This window comes from Haliotis rubra, unplaced genomic scaffold, assembly GCF_003918875.1.
Source record: "Haliotis rubra isolate DU_JTF1 unplaced genomic scaffold, ASM391887v1 Scf8, whole genome shotgun sequence".
Classification (NCBI taxonomy): Eukaryota; Metazoa; Mollusca; class Gastropoda; order Lepetellida; family Haliotidae; genus Haliotis; species Haliotis rubra.
In genome coordinates this window covers 2,956,530-2,978,909 of record NW_025767523.1, presented here as the reverse complement: position 1 = coordinate 2,978,909, position 22,380 = coordinate 2,956,530, and the positions used below count along the sequence as shown (strand labels likewise).

General features: G+C 39.9%; 2 protein-coding genes across 2 annotated transcripts in view; both read left to right on the top strand.

Moving 5' to 3' along the window:
* Positions 1-7,138: 7,138 nt before the first annotated feature.
* On the top strand, positions 7,139-13,085 carry LOC124261506 (dentin sialophosphoprotein-like). The gene is made up of 3 exons (XM_046695825.1): positions 7,139-7,199; positions 10,548-10,627; positions 11,791-13,085. Exons 2-3 carry the CDS (start codon positions 10,607-10,609, stop codon positions 12,817-12,819), a joined length of 1,050 nt encoding a protein of 349 aa, XP_046551781.1. The 5' UTR covers positions 7,139-7,199; positions 10,548-10,606; the 3' UTR covers positions 12,820-13,085.
* LOC124261492 (ATPase family AAA domain-containing protein 5-like) overlaps positions 12,908-22,380 on the top strand; it is a 25,617-nt gene continuing 16,144 nt past the window's right edge. The window contains 10 exon segments of the mRNA XM_046695813.1: positions 12,908-13,060; positions 13,093-13,595; positions 14,789-14,849; positions 15,285-15,714; positions 16,180-16,401; positions 18,818-18,954; positions 19,142-19,301; positions 19,549-19,698; positions 20,461-20,637; positions 22,198-22,370. Of these exon segments, the coding sequence (XP_046551769.1) occupies positions 12,908-13,060; positions 13,093-13,595; positions 14,789-14,849; positions 15,285-15,714; positions 16,180-16,401; positions 18,818-18,954; positions 19,142-19,301; positions 19,549-19,698; positions 20,461-20,637; positions 22,198-22,370 (2,166 nt within the window).

The window sequence follows — 22,380 nt, the reverse complement described above, 5'->3', positions numbered from 1 at the left end:
CACGTGGGTGTTTTTGATTGATTCTCGGTGTTAATGGTTAATCATGGTTATCATGATATAGGGCTTGATGATCTTCGGTAGAAAGGTTTTATCGCAAATTCAAAGAAATCTCACTGTTGGAATAACTGCCGTAAATGGGAACGGTCCTGTTTCAGGTTCAAAATAGAAAAATTATTTTTAAATGAGCAGGTAGACCTTTTTTATTCGAATACAAACAAATACGTTAGATCAAGTGCACGTTTTTAGTGGAGATGTTGCTTGGATCACATAATGTTAAAACGCCCATGATCAATACTCAACAGTTATATTTTATCATTAAAAATGTCTATGCATATACATTATCCATACATGAATACGTGTCAACTTTCAGGAACATATTGAATAAAATGGACTCACCCAGAAATCTTATCTCAGTGAAAATGAGTGAGTTCAGATCTATGCAGTTTGAACGGTATCTCAACGAAGCGTACCAACCTGAAGTAGCCGAATTAATTCTCGCGCTTTTTTATTACAGTTGTTCAAACTGAAAACTGACCAGAAGTGAAATGACCAACAGGAACTCCGTATCTTGCGTGTTCAAAACAAACTGCTAGAACAACAAAAAAGATTGTTCCGATATACATTTCACGCTACCGCTATCCAATATCCTCAGTGAGCTTTCAAAACTATAAAATACTAGTACTCTTTGCAAAACCATGAAAATTTAAGAGAGGGCTTCATGTGCAGATATCGTGTAGATTCTACCAAACATCAGAAAAATCCAGATCCTCTTCTTTTCCGACATACTGCAGAAGGTGAACCAGATATTTAAGAGATGTTATATCAAAGGAATTTCCTGGAATTTTATGAGTATGCGTAATATGAGGTTGTGTAGGGTAACGACCTTGTAATCACTAACACTATGGTCTTCTGATCCGTCAACAATTCCGAGAATCATAATCTCTGGATCCTAAATACGTGGTTCTTAACTGCATGCTTGGCTTATATTGAAGGAGCCCCAAGGTACCGCGTGCCCTACGAACGCTACACAGTTCATCTCTGCTATCCAAATTGCGGGATAAACATGTAAGTAAATGGTTAATAAAAAAACAGTACGACCGTTAAAGAGTTAAACCAGTCTGCAAAACAGATAGTCCTTTCAATACTGCTGGGGTAGAGCACGGCGTAAAATGCTCTGTAACTTATTGGTTGTAAAATGGTAATGAATTGAACATTACTGATGATGAACCCAATGGAGAAGAGTTCCTTTGCTTGATTCTCGTCAGCTTGAGCAAATATCACAAGGCAATAGGTCTGTACTCAACTCCACATAATATTGGTGCTCGCGTTTCCTATAACACGCTCGGCCCTGAGGTACTACACTGTACTAGCGGGCTTAGCAGATCGAGCCAGACCACAAATGCCGCAAACATATGCTATAATGTTTATCATATCATATTTCTCAAATCATACACTGACATTCTATCGAGAAATTCTAACGTGTTTTCTTTAAGCCGAGAATAACCCAACGGTCTATGAAAGTACAACGATCACCTCTTCATAGCTTGTCTGAACTTCTGCGCTGTGTTGCCTCCATTTTCCCCGTGTGTTCTGGAGACCAGTGTCAAGGCAGATTCAGACAGCTCAGGGGTGGTGGGTGGGGGTTGGGAGATTATTTAAGATGTACTTATTGTAGTAAGAAGTGAATTTTGCAGTTAAAAATGGAACAAACGTTATTATACTAATATTAGATAAAGCTATGTTCGTATTTTCAGGAACTAAAGAAAACCATTATATCTATCAAATATTATTTTCTTCAGAACTCCTTAAAACAAGTCTTAATGAAATGCTTATGTATGTATATTGTATGAAGAAGATATTTTCTCATAGAAAAATATTGAGACTTCCGGTTTAACGTATGTTATATTTGGGATTACATTTTCTTTGTAAAGTACAGATTCTGGTACTTTTTGAGGGGTTGAGTCCCATCCGGGATTCGAACCCACACCCTCAACAGTCAGGCACCTAACCGCCAGCACACACTTCCGGTTTAACGTATGTTATATTTGGGATTACATTTTCTTTGTAAAGTACAGATTCTGGTACTTTTTGAGGTGTTGAGTCCCATCCGGGATTCGAACCCACACCCTCAACAGTCAGGCACCTAATCGCCAGCACACAAAGTCAGACGCCTAGACCGCTCAGCCACCGCGGCTTCCACAGAAATGAAGTCGGACAACTGGTAGTCTAGACTGCGGACTTTGTGTACCCCTCTGATAAGTGTTAATTGACACGGCTCCCACGGCTGAAAACTATGAAAAACACAATGCCATTTTAGAAAGTGGTCAAATGTAACGTATGTTATATTTGGGATTACACTTTCTTAGTAAAGTATAGATTCTAGTACTCATTTATAACGTACGTCATTATCTGAAGAAAGTCGAAAGATTAAGGAAAAAGATAAATACTGCATTATTACTTCGCACATAGGTCAAAACATTCTGTAAAGACTTTATTTGAGCCTTCGGCCTTTTACTGAAATAAATCTGTCTGTCTGTCTATGTTATGTCCAGTTTAGGTTAAAGTCAAATCTGAATATACTTCAAAGCTAAAAGAGGAGCTGAAATGGGGTTTAACAGATTAGTTGTGTCCAAGACCACGTCCTCCGTTCACGATGATATCAATGACGTCTCCCCCCTGAGGGAGTGAGGTAGTTAGGTGAAGTGAGTGAGTGAGTTTTGTTTTACGCCTCACTCAGCAATATTACTGTACAGCTATATGGCGGCGGTCCGTAAATAATAGAGCTTAGACCAGACAACCCAGTGATCAACAGCATGAGCATCGATCTACGTAATTAGGATGCGATTACATGTGTCAACCAAGTCAGTGAGTCTGACCACCCCATCCCGTTAGTCGCCCCTTAGACAAGTATGGGTTATTGAAGATCAATTCTAACCAGGATCTTCACGGGTCGGTAGTTAGGTGTAAGGCCGGTTGGATCAGTATTTCAGTTATATCAAGACGTATCGGCTTGATGCGGGTGTTTATCCACCAGCTGGTGAAACCTTCGATCTCTCAACCCCAAACTCATAAGCAGGGCAAACCGGGATCCCAGCACACGATCAGGTTGCTGTCATGTCCAAGAGACTTGCACAGCGATTTCTTGTGTCTTTGAAGTCTGGGCCACATGTACACCAAGTCCCATAATGAACATATCAAATAGCAAATGTATTAATCTCTGATTCGAGGATAGTTTACCTGTCAGATAGAAAGAATTTGAAACCTAATAAGACCAACTTTTGAAAAAAAGGGAAGGGCTTGAAAGAATATCATGACAGCCTGTAATTATTCAAAATATAACCAGACAAACCAGTGGTTGATAGCATGAATCACTGATACATATTTATTATCTTAATTATTATGTGTTCCCATGGTTACAAAGTCAACAACAAAGGTATACGGTAGCAACAGACACAGAAAAGTTGAAGATACATTGCTGTAACGGTGTAATAATAATTATTTGCTGAATATTGGGATGAGTGAATTCCATTTATAACTGAGGGGCAAAAGAAACGTCCCCAAAGTAAAATTGTAAAAAACATTTCTTCTGTTTTCGTTATGACGGAAATTTATTTAGGAACATATCTCCCGAACGCATCCCCACGTCTCACAGAAAGGAAATCCACGTGGAGTTTTTTGTAAGCATGAAAATTGCTTTTATTCACGTTTTTTGCATGCTTCTGTGGAAACATACCCGTATGAAAGTACAGTATAAAAATTATGCTCGACTGTTCGAATTCATCACTTCAATACGTTGGACACAAAGAACATGCCTCGACTCACGGCAGAACAGAGAACGAGCTATTGGGATGTTGCAGCTGGGTGCTTCTCACAGTCACGTTGCAAGAATCATGGGTTGCAAGCAAGAAAACCATCACCAGACTGATGACACGCTTCAGAACAACAGGTCGGACTGCAGACAGGCCTAGGACAGGGAGACCACCCGTAACCACCCCTCAGGAAGACCGCCATTTACGGGTGCTTCACTTTGCGCAACAGATTCCTGACTGTGACGTCATCAGCAACAACCAGCCTTACCCATCCAGTCAGTAGAAGGATCCATATCCAGACGACTCCGCCGATTCGGTATCAGAGCCTACAGACCATTCCGGGGCGTGACGTTAACGCGTGAACATCGACGTCGTCGATTGGCTTGGGCACGTAGAGTTCGGCAGTGGCAGCCGCGGAACTGGCGCCGGGTACTCTTCAGTGACGAGCCGCTTCCCAGTTGAACAAAGCTGATGGTCGGGTACGAGTCTACAGACGTCGGAACGAACGCACAGCACGTTGTTGCGTTCAGGAAGTTGAGACGTTTGGCGGCGATAGTGTGATGGTGTGGGGGGTAATTTGTGGCGAGAGGAAGACTGACTTGTTGGTGATAGAGGGAAACCTGAATGCCCGTCGATACATTGATGTTGTTTTACGACCTGTCGTGTTACCCTTCCTCCAGCAGAATCGAGGCGTGTTGTTTCAGCAGGATAACGCTACTCCCCACACTGCTGTTGTTACCCGGAACTTCCTGAACAACAACGTAAACGTCATTCCTTGGCCAGCAAGATCCCCCCGATTTATCACCTATTGAGCACCTATGGGATCATCTCGGCCGTCAGGTTAAGCAACGTCAACATCCCCACAGGTGACAAGAAACGCTTTGGCTCAAGCTCTACAGGAAGAATGGCGTCGCATCCCACATCACGTGATCAGACGTCTTGTGTGCACTCTGCACGACGTCGTGTGGCAGCATGTATCGCTGCAAGAGGTGGACACTCGCTACTGAGGAGTTGGACACTCAAAGACACTCTGTCAGTACTGATGTGCATGTGTTGTCATGATCGAACACCGGACATTTGAACCTCCTGTGAAAAACGTCACAAAAACTCTTCTTACAGCAAATTGTTTCAATTGTTCTGTAATGACAGTCTGCATAATATGTTCAAAAATTATATCAAACATTTCAACATTGAATTGCACGTGTTTGTATCATTTTATGATACAAAAATGATCGGGGACGTTTCTTTTGCCCCTCAGTTTATAACTGAATTTTTCAATTTCATTATTTCTCTTTGAAATAGATTTTTCTACAGAAAATATCTCTTTTAATACCTTTTTATAATTAATGAATTTGGAATTGATTTCTATATATTACATAAATTGATATGTTTTTTTGGCAGAGATAATGACTTGATTTAGTAATACATCATTATGCAATGTACCAAACCAAATCAATTATTTTGTAATGTTTATTTTCCGTGGAAAATAGTTATTAATCCAGAGTTGTAGATCATTCCAGAATTTCATGCTTTCACAACATTCCCAATAAACATGACACACTCCCCAGGGAGTTGAGATTGATAACACAATGTGCCGTTGAGATTGACATCCAATGATCGAGGGAAAAAATAACAGCGCCTTGAGCAAGCACTAGTTGCCTGGATATGTGCGCTATATATAAATATCGTATAATAACAAATGCTCAGAATTTTTAGAAACATCATTGCAAAAACTACACAAATCATTGTCAATCAGGTTCATTTTCGATAAATCTTTTTTAGTATAAATAACTCTTTGCATATTTGGCACAAAAGAATTTTAACAGATAAATTATCAATTTTCTGTCGTATTTTAAGAGTAAAAATAGTCTAATTTCCTTCATAAAAAACTCTGTGTCTTGGCGAGGTTTTTTGATTGTTTGTTTTGTTTTGGTTTTGTTTGTTTTTGTTGTTGGGGTGGGGGTGGGGGTTACGGACTCATTTCATGTCAGCGTTAGCTTGACTTAAATTATTATTTTCTATTTAACAAAAAGTGATGTAATGTGGTACGATGCACGGTGAGATAAAGAGGTAAGCTTAGATGAGCTGATGTAAGGATGAGTTGACTTCACGTCGCGTTCAAGATATATGTACAAATACATTATTTAATCGGAAGGAAATATATGTGACTGAGAAACCTGCATAAGCTTGAAACACCCGTAAATCTCCAGTTGCCAAGATGTCCACAACCCATCCTACGAAGGTAGGCCGAATCAGTATTCGGTAATTCAATGCGTTCTACTCATGTGTAGACTCGCTGACCTTTAAACCCCAATATCTCGAACAGGGCCCACTTGCACAAAGCGATCTTAGCGCTTAGACTATCTTAAGCCTATGTTGGAGAATGGGAGTTACAATCATTGTAGCGCTAAGATCACTTTGTGCAAGTGGACCTACTGACCAGTGAAGATCCGGGTTAGAATTGATCTTCAGTAACCCATGCTTGTCGCAAGAGGGGACTACCAGTAACAGGATCGGTGGTCAGGCTCGCTGACTTTGTTGAGTCATCATCACCACTCTGAAGCAAATTGACCGCCTCCTTGGTGTAGTGGTTAGAGCGTCCGCCCGGAGAGGGGAAGGTCGCGGGTTCGATCCCCGACCGCGTCATACCAAAAGACGTTGGTCCCTGCCTGGCGCTCGGCATTAATGGGTACAACAAGGACCGGTCGGCTCGGAGTCAGTATAATGTGTCTGAGTGGGGTATTCATGCTTCACTGTGGCATGGTATCTCAGTGGGCTCGCACTATAAACCCAGCTTCAGTCTGGGCTAGTACAAGCAGCCGCACATACACATACACACGCATGCACGTCGGCATATGAGCGAAATATTCTCAAGCACGACGTTAAACCCAATTTCACCTCACCTCTCAAGCAAATTTGATTTTATATACTGAATTCCTTTCATTCAGAAAATCTGCAGATAAAATCATTTCTTATCTATCAGCTGACAGCAATATGCGTTGTAGGATTCACTTGGCAATATAAAATGCAAATATAATTTTTCGTAATTGCTGAATCAAAGTGAGGCATCGTGGTATTTAAATCTGTATTGCGCGCACCTGTTTGATGGTTAGGTCAGGACGAGTTATCTCCCTTATTACTCAATGCGAAACTATACCTTTTATTGCACAGTCCTTGTGGGTTCCCGTCTTTTTCGAAAATATATCCATATATGATAAGATATTTTCAACATACAATCTATTAATTAATTTATGTCACCGTCTCAATTAATTTAACCTTGCAAAAAATACGAAAACAAAGTGGGTCAAAGGTCATCCATGAATGGAGGATATTGGCGCCAATGTTATGAACAACAAACTTTGTACGCCACCAATCCATCGATACATAATGGTAAGTCCTTTATTGATGAAAAGATATCGATTATGATAATGGGACATTTTTATTGGGTAGTTTCTAAACGACGAAAGTTGCTATGTTACCCATAATCAACGACAGGCAACGTTGTTTGGAACAAGTCAAGATGTGAACTGGGCTTCCTATTTCTCCACTCTGGGCATATTTATGTTTACATATGAACTATATATGTAGTAGTTTGTGAAGCCACTAGCCGTTTCCTGAATATTGAAATGTTCAAAATGGCATCCTCAAAATTCAGTGTAGTCAATAGACTGGGAAAATGACAGTGTTTGAAAACAAGAATTCGACAGTAGGTCAAGCGAAGCAGACTCGTCATATTTGTTTGTAGAAATATTATTTTCATCGCAAACCTACTTTTGAAAACAATTACTCTGTTGTGACCTGAAAACTGTTGTTGTGGGCCACCTGTATAAAGAATTGAGCCCAAAGAATTCTGCATATCTGGTATACTGGCACAGACCATAATGGCATGTTTATGCAAAGCTCAGATGTCCCTCAAATGTTGATTTCTACCTTGATTGAACGGTGTACGGACTTTGCCCACAAGGAACTTTCCTCACAGGAGGTTTGCCCACAACAATTTTACAGGGGAGGAACTTTACCCACAATATAAATTTTATACTCACCCAATCTTAATACCCTGCTCATGATGTGTTGTTTATAAAAGAGATCAAACATTAATCATGTTAATTGCACTGAAGTGCCCCGATGAACTTCAAGACTTGGTAGCTTACTTCAACTTCAACTCCTGTTGAAGATCGCCACCGTACCAACAACAGCTTAAGGCATGGAACCGTGGCTTTCTTGAAATGATTGGTCATGATCGCCGAAAGAGGATGAGGATGGCGACTGTGACACTTCAGAAGAGACTGAAGCAACTGTGTACTGACTACATCAACAACGAAAAAACAATGGAAGAATTTCTGAAGTCTGTTGGTGCCACTATTAGACTGAACTAAAACAATGAAGTACTGAAACAACTATCAGCAACGAAAAAACAATGGTTAAATGTATTAGAATGAACAATGAAGTGCTATTCATTTTTAACTATCAATGTGCTACATTATATGCTATTTCTGTGTAGTTTATAAAATAAAATAATATCATATAATTCTCCCCTGTTAAAATTGTTGTGGGGAAAGTTCCTGTGGGGAAAGTTCCTTGTGGGCAAAGCTCCTGCAGGCAAAGTTCCTGGATTCTGATTGAACAGAGGAACATGCCTAGTGTACATGTTATTTCAGAATAGGTAACTGAAAACAGCCCCCAATACAAAGGATGACTGTTGAATTGACCATGGGGAAATCAGACATGAATATGGGATGTTTTTGTGATATGACGTACTGAGGTAGATGAATCTAGTAAACATGATGAGGAGAGATAATGGAGGCAAACAGTAGTGAACAGTGTTTCAATATTTGTTAGTTGAGATGACTGACAGGCTGCTGCACAAGGTATAAAACAACCAGGCAACAATTCCCCACTGCTCTAGATTACTTCAAAGTAACTTCAGTGTTGGGGTTGTCTTTGTGTCCACATAACTTTAAGATAAGATTTGGGCGGTGGGGTAGCCTAGTGGTTAAAGCGTTGGCTCGTCACACCGAAGAGCCGGGTTCCAATCCCCACATGGGTACAATGTGTGAAGCCCATTTCTGGTGTTCCCCGCCGTGATGTGGCTGGAATATTGCTAAAAGCAGCGTAAAACCAAACTCAGTCAGTCACTCAGTCAGTCAGTAAGATAAGATTTATTAACCTAAAGGAAATTTGTTTTACCTTTTCATGCCTCGGTTTAGCATTTAGAACTTGCACTGGTGCAACCTAAATCTACAAAATGCAACCTCCTATTTATACCAACTTGCACACAGTGCATGTTAATGTTTTTCAGTTCATAGACATCAGCTATAAAACTGAGAGATGAGGAACTGACTTCAAGCAGTGACTGTTGACTACACAAACAGTGATTGAATGACTGTTACTTTTAATATCGTGGAATTTTGGAAAGTAAGATAAAATGATTTTATCAGAACTGGTTTAATTTTTGTTATAATGATAATTCCAGATTATCAAAACCAAAACTCAAGCAATAAATGTAATTTATGTTGAGCAGCTGGTACCACCTGTTTTTGTCTGCTTTGCAGCAAGGTTATTACCTAAGGTAGAGTAGACCAGAATAGACCGCCTCCATACAGGTGGAATATTGCTGAATGCAACATTAAATAACTAGCAAAGAAACAAAGAACAGAATATATTGGTAACAAAATGAATTAAGTAAAGGACATGTACAAGACTGATACTCATATTTTGTAAAAGTAAAATAATTTTAACTATGTTATGCCAGTAGGTAAACAATGATAAAATATATGCTTCATTTGAAGCAATGTACCAACTCAAGGCATAATATTAAAAATCATTTATCATTGTCATGTTTAGCATCTGTTGGATGCTGAAGCATAAAGTGGTATCATGTTTATTACCTGAAAAGGGCGTGGGTAGCCTAGTGGTTAAAGCGCTGGCTCGCGATCCGCCCTAAGACCCGGTTCAAATCCCCACATGGGTACAATGTGTGAAGCCCATTTCAGGTGTCCCCACCGCGGATGTTACTGGAATATTGCTAAAAGCAGCTGCAGAAAACTAAACTCAGTCAGTCAGTATTACCTGAAAAATACGGTTTTAGTTCATGTGGATGTAACAAGTTGCCATGTATCTCATCATGCCGATGTGTGCCAAATATAATCAGTGACTTATAAAATGTTTCTATTCTGAAAGGGGTATATATTTATTTGGTTGGTTTGGGTTTTATTTGTTGAAAAATGAGAATTTCTTTTTGCTCACAGGGGTGGAAATAACCCATTGCCCAACATCCCAGTCCATTGTTTTTTTCTGTCGGCAAGCAAATTTGTATAGCATACTGTACCGGTGTCCAGTTGATATTCCAATGTTAATTATGTTGTTTATTTAAAAAATCAACAAGAAAACGGCCGGTACAGTGGAAAAATTATCAGGGCAAGTGATTTTACATGTGCCACTGTACCGGAGTACACTAGCAATTTTAAAGTTATTTCCATACCTGTGCTCTTATTTTATTATGTGTTTAAACAATACATTCAATGCTATAAGGTAAAATAATTCCTGTGTCTCATTATTATTTCTGTTATCTGTCACATCTATGAAAAAACCAAAAGCTGTAATATTATCATTATGAATTTGGAAAATTCAACATGGGACCAATGCTCAGTCTCTGAACTGGTCTAGACAAGTCAGTGATTGCATCTATGGCATGTCACTAAATCAGAGAAATATGGATATATTTTCTTTATGTCACAGATGATGACGACATTACCGCTGTTGTGATATGCCAGATTTCTGCAACACTGAACACAGAAATGTTGGAAGACAAGATTGAGGTGGGTATCTCTGCTCGTTAGTATGCTAGGTTAATGAATTGATGCTTGTCATTGGCTGTGATAACTGAAACAGGGATTTTTGTAAATGGTTACACATCAGTGTGTAAAAGGGGCTACAGGTCCACGCATTTTGTGCTTCGACGCGCGTAAATTTACGCTGGTCCTGAGGTCTACTAAAAATTCATCAGGACCACTAAATGATAAGTTTGCAGTGGTCGTGGTGGCCAGTGAATTTTGTATTGATAGTTAAGTAAATATACAAACGTTATTTTGGACCAGTGAAGTACAGACAGGACCACTAATTATTGTCAACTCACTGTTCCTGTGGTCTAGTGGGAAATTTTGAAAGGCTTCTTTCCCTGGTGCTTGTGGTCTCAGACGTCTAACATAGTTCGATTCGATGTTTATAATGATCCTTTGTACCCCAATTGTGACTGTCACAATCTCACCACTGTCACTGTCACTAGTGTCAGCTTTCTTCATGGAATACGCTTTTAGGCTTTAAATTAAGATCACGATATACCAATTCAGAAGGACTGCATTACCCAGAGAACAGTGAAAATGCTAAATATCAGCTGATTTAACTGCTGCAGACTTTATTATTTGAAGGCCTGAATTATTTGTCTAGTATTTTGGAATATTTGCAGGAATCTGTGTGAACTAATTTTGAAGTTGGGATAACATGTTAAAATGTATGTTTGCCTAATCAAACTTCTGAAGCGGCCTTCACACAGCAAGTTTGACAACAAAAGTTGTCAAACTGGCGCCACATGTCAAACACATCATGTCAAACTTCTCGCGGTCATTTTGAGCACCATGTCTCTATCTGTGTGGTCACGTGACAATTTCGTTGACTGCGATTGGTTGTTTTTAAACGAAGTTAGACAACACTTCACACAACAAACTCAAGTTTGACAGCACCGAAAGTTTGATGAAATAGTTGGCCGGAATAGAGACCAATCTTATTTCTACCGACAACAGTTGGACAACTCTGAAATTGGTGTTGGTGATGAGTTGTTGGAATGTTCACACACTCAAACTTGAGTTTGACAACATGTGTTGTCCAACTTTAGTTTGCAATGTGAAGGCCGCTTAAGAGACCAGTGATTTGCTGCATGTTGACATTGATAAAGTAATTCCAAATGCGTGTTGTTGACTTTCAGTGTGACAAGGCCAACAAGGCAGGGGTTGGCTCTCCGCAGAGCTCCATACTTGATTTTTTCGTTTCTCCAAACAAAAGTAGTGCAGGCAAAAAGCAGAAGGAAAAATGTGCGCCCACAAATTTACAAGAGTCTTCCGAGAAAGTTGAGGCTGTGGAAAAGCTGGAGACAGAAGATGCTATTAAAGGTCAAGGTCATGACAGCAATGATAATTTGACTGCTGTGGCAAATGAAAGTTGTGAGAGTGTTATTTTGCTGAGTGATGAATCGAACTCTCAGTGCAATGGCCATGTCACACAGGCAGATTTGTTGAATCTGTCGGGTGTTTCAAACAGAAAGAGGAGTAAAAGGGATGGAAAGAGTGAGAAGAAAAGTAAAACCAAGGCTTCAGACAGTGTGGAAGGTGAAAAGTCAGAGAAAGGCAACAAAAAGAAATCAAGCAAAAAGTTCACATTACAGAAACAGAAGTCAGTGGAAACAAAAACTGAGGATGTGACTTCCTTGGTACCTGTGGTCGATGAGACAAAAAACAAAATGGTCAATTCAGAGTCGAAAATTATAGACAATTCAGAGTCGAACATTATAGACGATTCAGAGTTGAAAGTTATAGACGAAGGACAGACTTCTAAGAAAAGGAAACGTAATGACAGCGATGGTGCTGAAAGGAAGCGGAACAGGACTAGTGAATCAACAGATGTGCCAGCTGATCAGTGCCCAGCGACGGAGATGTCTTACGAGGCCTTTATCCAATCACTGACCCCCCGAGGATGTGCAGACAACACAGGGAAGGAGGATGTATCATGCAAGGATGAGAAGGGGGATTTATCGAAAATGGCCACGGAGCGAGATGCATCACATGACGAGGAAGACGTTCAGATCTTCACAGCCAGGCAGGAAGATCCACCCAAGGAAGTTGCTAATGCTAACAAATTGAAAGATTCAAAGAAGAAAAAGTCTGCCAAAGCTTCATTATTCAAGGAGGGTTCTGAGACAGATATTCCGCCGCCAGAAAGACGACTCAAGTGGAGATGATGGAGAGAAGAAGAAGACTCCATCCATACTTAATTTCTTTGCCAAAGTAAATACAGATAAGAACTCTGAGCATCAAGTCGTGACAGTAATGGCTGACGTGCACCACGAACCGCTAAAGGAGAAAAGTATCTCAAAGAAATCTCCTGAGAACCAGTCAATTGCTTCACCGATAGTGTTATCCCCCAAATCTCCCGGTGTTGTCAAGCTGGATGAAGATATTGAGATGCTGAGTTCAGAAACAGTGGAAGAGGTATCCACCACTAAAACAAGAAGGATAAAATCTCTAAGAAAGGTAAATCAGGTGATAAAGCTGTGTTAAAGACAGACGAGAAGGTGGAAGAGCTGAAGGAAGAAGTTACTATCGAAAAAGTGGAGGCTGCTCCAAGAAGTGCGGAAGTTGATGCTTTCCTGAAGAGCTCTGATACTCCTGCTGTGCCTGCTAAGTCAGCCCAGGCAACTCTCAGCTTCACAAAGACTGGTCTTAAGGCAACTGGTGCAGCTGTCCCTTCCAGTAAGACGAGAGTAAGGACTCACTCTGAGAGTAAATCAGCCAAGATTCCCACAGAGGATGGTGACAAAAGTGAAGTTAAGAAAGTGAAAAAGAAACGGAAAGAAAAAGAAGGATGATGAAAAGAAAAAGTAAGATGGATGATTCAGTGCTCAGCAGTGATGGCCTCGAGTCCAAAAGAAGTGAGGGCTCGTCCTAGAATGAAGTACCAAGTCAGCAGTCTTCAGTTCGATGACTCCAGACGGACACCTATCAAGATGAAAATAAGGTATTGCAATGTCTGTGAATACACATGTGATACACATAAGGAAATAATAATGGATGTAAACGCCACAACAAATCTACCTGATGAAGGAGTAAGAATTTACCCCAAAACATTGTGGTCCTTATTGATAGAGAAGTTTACTTCCATAAAATCTCTGCTTTAGAGGTATGATCACCTGAAAAGGTAAAAAGACTAGGGGTTTATAACATCTTGAGATTTTAAAGAAACCACTTGTTCAACATGAGTGTTTATTGGTTTGATATGGCCCATGGTGTCTACCCCTGTGCTAATTAGTGTTTGGAATAGGAAACCAAATCAACAATCGATTATTGGAGGACTTGTGAACGATTATCGATTATAATCGAAATAAATACACTTTTAATGTAATCACCAATTTTAAGGGTTTTTCCACAGTTTTTTTCTAATTAATGTTTTTCATAACTAATACTGTCATGCAATACTGAATCAAATCATCGTGCAAGAAAGACACTGGAATTGTAATTAAACAATAAAAGTGGTTAAAATTTTACAGTGCTGTTGAGCGCATGTTTGTTTGTGAATATTTGTCAAATTTAATGGTTAGTTTACTTCATTCAAGTGTTATACTGAAACAACAAAATTCCAATTGATCAAAAATATGTTTTTTATAATCGATAATTATTTTTAGTCCTTCTCTCGATTGATTTTCGATTATTTTCAATCATCAGAACTCCACTAGTGCTAATAGTACTATCGAAGGACATCCCTGCTTATAGCATTGACTGGCAAATTTCAAAGCAATATCAGATGGGGTATATCCTACAGATATTGTCATTGCTTCATCCATGAGTTAATATGTGGCACGTTATATTTGGGATTACACTCTCTCAGTAAACTGCCGATTCTAGTACTTTTGCTAGGTTGTAGCCTAATCGTCATCCACAAGAAACTGCAGTGGCTGAGTGGGTTAAATCGCTGACTTATGTGTTCTGCCGATTAGGCGTCTAACGCTGAGAGTGCGGGTTTGAATTGGGGGAGGGACTCAACCCAGCAAAAATACTAGAATCTGTACTTCACTGTGGAAGTGTAATCATAAATATAACACGTTACATTTGACTACTTTCTATATATCATTGTGTATTCATAAGTTAATATGCCCCAAATATAAGGGTTTGAAATGAAAATACCGGGATGGATTGTGCCTTTTTTATTTTCAGATTAAAGAAGACTACTAGCAGTGGCGAAGAAAGTGAATTTACTCCTCGGTCATCCAAAACTGTGAGTAAGCTATGCAGATGATCAAATGGTTTTACCCAACACAAACTATAGAGAATGGATACAGATAATGATCGTGTTGGATCAAAACAAAGTGGCTGTTTGAATCTTTAAAGTTGTCTATAGTTTAAAAACTGAGTGTTGTATAATGTTTAATTTCCCAACTTTGGAGGAATTTTTATGTAGTTTAACATTGCATTTAATGCAGTAGTGTAAAGCAAAGGATGACTGCTTTTGCCTTTCCAGTAATCCTTTTAACATAAGTTACAAATATGGTGACATGAAATTTGTATTTCAAAATTAGTTAATTTTACTGTCATTTGCTACAGTCTAGGTCCCCAATGTCAGCCTCTGAGCTGGTGTAAATATGTTTCTTAATGTTGAAGATTTTTAGCAACGATATTCAACACATATTCATTTATTCATCTTGTAATTCAGAAAGGGCAGAAGCAAGCGAAGGCTCAAAAGCTTTTGGAGAAAGCTAAGAAAGTTAAAAAGACGAAAAAATCCAAGGTAAAACCCAAGGCCAAGAGTAAACGAGAATCTGTGACTAGTGGAAATGAAAGCATTATCGACTTAGACAGTAGCACAGATGGAGGTGGTCGGCGTCGCAGTGCACGTTTGGCTGTGCAGGTCATACCGGAACCAATTACTGTGGAGGACGAAGATGAAGAGAAACCTGTTCCTGTTAAAGTGAAGAAATCAACTAAGACACCACTGAAGTCAAAACCTCGAGATGTTTCCAAAACACTGAAAGCTAAGGACAGTCCGTGGAAACTGAAGGTCAAGGACACACCCCAGAAACTGAAGGCCAAGGACAGCCCCCGGAAACTGGCAAAGGATAGTCCAAGTAAACCCAAATCAAAAGGTATGTTCTACAACCGTAATCTTAGAGTTCTAGCACTTTGTTCATTTGAATGCATCGCTAAGGTTTCATGGTAAATGTAGGAAATAATCCTGTATTGAGCAGAAATATGTTTCCTCCAATTATTTCTCTGAATGAATCCTAGGTTCAGTATGAATTTAATCAAGTCAACAAGTACACTATTTGTGTCTGCTAACACAAACTCTATGATGTTGGGCAGTCTAGCAGTTTAGATGATGTTTGATGTTTTGGTACATGGTTTATGAATCCCTGATTGTTAAAATATGGAATTTGAAATATAGATACTCTATTAGGATATAAATCTTATTATATTAACATCTTACCATATTATCAATATATCTATCATATTGTGGCCTCTAACCTTGACCAACGAATTACGTTAGTTGTCAGATCCCTATTAACATGAATGGTCATCAAAACATAAAATATATTTCTGACTGTTGTCAGGCAAGCTGGCTTCTATCTTCATGGGCAAGTCAAAGACGGAGGTGAAGCTGAAAGAACCAGAGGACCCTGAGAAGATGCGACTCCGTCAGGCCTTCCTCATGAGCGATGTCCCTGACACACTGAAGCGGCAGGTGGTTGCTGTTGCTGCAGTCCAGAGCAGCATGGAGACCACGTGGCTCCCCACCATCAGTCACGTGCAGCAAATACCTGAGTCACGTGAAGGTACGTGTATAGAATAATAACACGTGAATACAGATGTAGTTAAATGGTCAATGTTATTTTGGGATAATGTTTTTACTGTTTGAATATGTGGCATACGAATGATTTACATTCATACTTAGTCATCAAGAATTAATATTAAATTAAACATTGTTTAAGTAAGATGATTATGGAAAAGTTTTGCTTCAAGTAACAATGTAGTTAGGATTTAAATAATTTTTCCTTATCCTGAGTCATACTATTTACTTCTTTCTTCCTTACCTTGAGATACAGTGGAAACATTCTGTGTTACGTTCCCGAAATTTAAAAAAAAATTTCCTTATCCTGACTCATGCTTCTTTTGCTTGTCTCCTCCTTCTATGCGAATGATAGTGGCACACTTAAAATCCCTTGTAGTTCCCTTTAAAGCGGACATATAAGTACACTCACCCACGAGTTGCCTCCCTTGCATAGTTTCCCGCCAAAACAGTCACATGACTAACCAAGCTTGTCACTCTCCACTCCATTGGCGGGAAACTATGCAAGGGAGGCAACTCGTGGGTGAGTGTACTTATACGTCCGCTTTAAAGGGAACTACAGACGAACCCTGTTTATCCGGACATTTTGGTTACTCTCGGAAATCGTCCGGATAGCAAGGCGTCCGGTTAACTGGATCAAACAAGCAAAACGCATTGACAATGTATATTGAAAATTTATTCATGTATGTATATCAATAAGTCAATAGTCAAAAACATATAATCATAACAATACCATATTCAATATCACACCAATAAACTTTCTTTCAGCACGTTGATTCACGTTATACATTTTACATACCGCATCTTACTTGACTCGATATCACATGTAGCACATTATTTCCTTAAAAAGTCTGTGATAGGTGTCTGCTTCCTTGGTTTTATTTCTTCAAATCACTTCACCAAGTCCATCAATAAATTCACTGAACCTTCGTCTCCAGTACATTCGTAGACAGTCAACTGACTGTTAGCGTAACAACTGCTTGTTGTTCATCATCATCTGACTGGTCGTTTGTCGGTGGCTGCACTCTGTTGATGATTACTTCATCAGTTAGCTCATGGCCAGTTTCCACGACAGTATCTTCATCAAAGTACTGTTCAGCAGTTGGGACTTTGTCACCGTCACTTCGTGGTAACTGCTGCATCAAATTCCGCGGGGAGCGGTGGGGTAGCCTAATGGTTAAAGCGTTGGCTCGTCACGCCGAAGACCCGGGTTCGAATCCCCACATGGGCACAATGTGTGAAGCCCATTTCTGGTGTCCCCCGCCGTGATGTTGCTGGAATATTGCTAAAAGCGGCGTAAAACCAAACTCAGTCAGTCAGTCAAATTCCGCGGCTCAGCTTAATCCTAATCCTAATTAACATGTGTTTTTGTTACTGATGAGATGTTCTCACACCTGCCACAACTGAAGTGACACGCGTCCCTAGTTTTTTGATGGGTAAGTAATCAATTCACAGCAAACACCTGCCAAGAGATTAACACGCGTCCCTAGTGTTTTGATGGGTACTCAATTCACAGCAAACGCCTGCCGAGAGATGAACAATGAATACACTTAGTCGTCCAGTAAACAATACTGACGTGAAACATACATGTACACATGCACATGTGCCCAGATCTTTCCGTCCGGATAACTGGATCATTTTTAAATGGAAATCTATGGGAATGGTTTGAAACTTCTCCGTGCAGGTCCGGAAGCGTGGGGTCCAGCTAAGCGAGTACAATTACTGTAGGCAAGTTTCGTTTCACCTAAAAATCGTCCGGAAGGCGGGGTTTCCGGATATACGGGGTCCGAGTAAACGGGGTTCGACTGTACAAGGGATTACAAGTGTGCCACTATCATTCGCATAGAAGGAGGAGACAAGCAAAATAAGAATGAGTCAGGATAAGGAAAAATATTTTTAAAAATTCGGGAACGTAACAGAATGTTTCCACTGTATCTCAAGGTAAGGAAGAAAGAAGTAAATAGTATGACTCAGGATAAGGAAAAATTATTTAAATCCTAACTACATTGTTACTTGAAGCAAAACATTTCCATAATCATCTTACTTAAACAATGTTTAATTTAATATTAATTCTTGATGTCTAAGTATGAATGTGGGTGAGTGTAGTTATACGTCCGCTTTAAAGGGAACTACAAGGGATTTCAAGTGTTCCACTATCATTCGCATAGAAGGAGGAGACAAGCATAATAGTCATGAGTCAGGATAAGTATAAAATATAAATTATTTTCAGAAAATTACATACATCTCACCCGAACGCAACCTACCACTGCACATGTGTTTGAAGTGCTTTGGGTGCAACTTACATACACCTTGCAGAATCTGTAGTGTGTAGTGAAGATGTTTTCGATTAATGGGATTTGTTTTTTAACATTGATGTGACATTGAAATATTTTGTTCGGCAGAGAACAGTGTGTGGAACTTGGCACCGGTTAAACTACCACTGAGGGTGTCAGAGCCATTTCATCAGGCCTTGCTCATCAACTGGGCTGACCTTAGAAGCCACAGAGTAGTCTCCCCTGCCAAGTCTGAACTATTCAAGGTAGGCAAGTGCATTCCATATGTCACTGAGAGTGGACTGATTGGGTTAGATTTTGTGACAAATATGTAGAATATACTTTCATCCCACATGAAGTGGACACAGCTTCATGGAACTTGAATTCTGTTAACACGCGTGGTTAACCCATCTCAGTCACTCATATTGTATTATTTCATTGTGTTGTGATCAGGATTTCCGCTTCCACATGGAGCTGGCTGAAGGGGTGGTGGATGAACTTCTAGCAGAGGTGGAGGTTGGCGTGAGGGGCCTCCCGGTCAGGCAGATCTACACTGACATGAAACGCAAGTTGGAGGAGGATCTTCGCTCACTGGATCCCAGCATAGATGCAGGTATTGATGCATTCATTGTTGTAAGACCTGTGGAACCCAAGTTAGAATTGGTCTTCGATGGGGCACGATGACATGTGTATCACCAGACTGGTTGTGTTTCTCCTACTCCAAGGAATGTTACTCGTTCTTTTAGCCATAAGTTAACCTAGCCTAGACTTCAGTATTTACCTCTTATTGTGATACTGCTGGAACAGAGAGAATTGTATCGTCAAAAAAACGTTCACTCACTACGGTTTCTGTTTCTCAGCAAAGGCCTCACAGCCTTCCATGGAGTCTACTAAGCAGGAAGCAGTAGAGAAGAAAAAGAAAGGACGAGGTCGTGCAAAGGGAGCCAAGCTTAGTCTATCCAAGGAAACTGCAGAGAGTGTTCCAACTCCTGAGGTCATCAGGGTCGGAGGTATGCATCTTCCTCATCAGATGTGAAACTCATAAGTCCTTGTAAGGATTGAGTTCTGGAACATCTTTTAAACTGAGTTGTCAATACATTGCTGTTTTAGCATGTTAGGTGCCTCAGTTTTGAAAATGATTTCTGTAGGATAAACAGCTGTAATTGTCAGTGTGTAGTGCAATTGTCATAATGGCTGATAAATATCTACAATCATATCTAGAGATCCCTTCCACAGTTCTATTACTGTTGGGGCCTGTGTGAAGGTACAGATGATAGTTGTTGCACTTTATAAAAGGTCTTGGTCCTTGGCCCGTTCCACAATGCGATCTTAGCACTAAGGTGATAGCGTCATAGCGTGAAGATTGTTTTGTGGAACCTGGTGCTGCTGTATCCTTTACTTTAGGGTCAGGGTTTCAGATTGGTTCTTTCTCTTGGAAATTTAATGAATGCCAGTCAAAGTGTGTTGAAAATATATGCCAAACTTGGTGATGATGCAGAATTATATATTTCCAAAAGCTGATAAAATCATGAAAATGTGCTAGCTCCATTTCTAACTGTCAAGGGTATGGTACGTCAGTATCTGGTCAGTCAGGTGTTCTTTATATTTCTAAGGAGTGGTGGGGAAGTGTCAGCTCGTCACGCCGATGACCTGGGTTCAATTCTCCACATGGGTACAATGTGTGAAGCCCATTTCTGGTGTCCCCAGCCATCTTATTGCTGAAATATTGCTAAAAGTGGCATAACTCACTCCCTTTCTACATTGTACAACAGAGATGATGTGGACGGAGCGCTACCAGCCCACCCACTCAATGGAAGTCCTGGGCCACACAGCTCACCTGCAGAAGCTGAAGACCTGGCTGCTGGAGTGGAAGCACCGCACTCACAAGGAGGCTCGCAAGATGAGGCTGCAGATGCTGAAACAGGCGCAACCAAAGGCTGTGGTCAAAGGTAATCTTGATCTTTACTGAGGATAGTCTTCCTGCTGAAGCTTGTCACAAAGACGTGGGTGGCTAGCATTTCTCTGCTGTGTACAAAATTAACGGAGGTCCTTCATATTTCATCTTTGGACATCTGAACCTTACCCTATAACTAAATGGTTGTTGTATTCAATCAAGCTTACTGATCGTCTCAATGTTGCATTCAACCCAGCTTAATATCATCTCAATGTTGCATTAATATCATCTCAATGTTGCATTCTTAATGATCATCTCAATGTTGCATTCAAATTAATCATCTCAATGTTGCATTCAACCCAGCATTCAATGATCATCTCAATGTTGCATTCAACCCAGCTTAATGATCATCTCAATGTTGCATTCAACCCAGCTTAATGATCATCTCAATGTTGCATTCAACCCAGCTTAATGATCATCTCAATGTTGCATTCAACCCAGCTTAATGATCATCTCAATGTTGCATTCAACCCAGCTTAATGATCATCTCAATGTTGCATTCAACCCAGCTTAATATCATCTCAATGTTGCATTCAACCCAGCTTAATGATCATCTCAATGTTGCATTCAACCCAGCTTAATATCATCTCAATGTTGCATTCAGTCTAGCTTAATATTCTTCGCCACTCTCCACCAAAACGCCTCTGTGGAATTCAATGAACTTATACATGGGCTTTCTTTGGACTCTAATGTCTTTATGACATTTGAACCCTGAATTTCTCTATGATGATAGTGTAATAGGGATGAAGCCATATATGGTGAATATTCTTCATCTGAATATAGTGTTATAGATGGGATGAAGTTCTATCCATCCTTCTCCACAATAGCTGCTCAACAGAATTGATTGAGCTTGCATCTCATCTTGATTTTGTATTTTATTTATTTTTCCAGTTTTAATGGTGAACTTTCATTGGGACTCTAAAGTGTGTGCATGCTCATACCTTGTTCATCAAGGTGTTTCTTAATTTTGTCACTTCTACAGATGTTTGAACTTAGTTGAATTTTGTTCTATTCATCCTGTTCGTCCCATACAACAGGGGGTGTACTTTATCCACTTCTCCTCAAAAACCACTGCACAAAACTCATTTAGCTTACATATGTCTTTTATAGAGACTCTAATGGTGTGCATCTTATATTTTGTTTTTGTATGTTATAGGTTTTGTATGTTTAGAGACATTTGAACTTAGATAAATTTTGTTGAATTTCTCTCTGATGATAGTGAAATAGGGGGATTAAGTCTATCCACTTCTCCACAAAAACTGCTCAACAGAATTGATTAATTAAACTTATACATGTGTTTCATTGGGACTCGAAAGGTGTGCATCTCATAGTTGCATTGATGTTTATTGAACTTGTTGGTGAATTTTGTTCAATTATTGATCTTTATATGTCTTATGAATGTCAGCGGGGGCATCCGTGTCCCTGGACACAATTTGTTCTTGTTTTCAAACAAGGTTAATGACCTTTCTAGTGTTGTAATCAACCTATAGTTCTCCCATGTGTTTTTCAACCTCATCCCACTCATATGTCAGTGTGGTTTCTATGTCTATTTCAGCTGCTGAGGAAGACAACGCGTGGTGGGGAGAGGAAGACAGTGACTTTGACATGGACACCGATGACAGTGAGGATGAGGATGACAGCCTGTGTAACACCATGGTCATCACAGGGCCGCACGGCATCGGCAAGACTGCTTCAGTGTACGCCCTGGCTCAGGAACTCGGATATAAGGTGAATGCTG

Bases quoted from the DNA above. Each gene is read 5' to 3' on its own strand.
- LOC124261506 (XM_046695825.1), top strand. From the start codon at position 10,607: ATGTTGGAAGACAAGATTGAG. The intron at 10,628-11,790 runs GTGGGTATCTCT...GTTGACTTTCAG, and splicing joins TGTTGGAAGACAAGATTGAG to TGTGACAAGGCCAACAAGGC.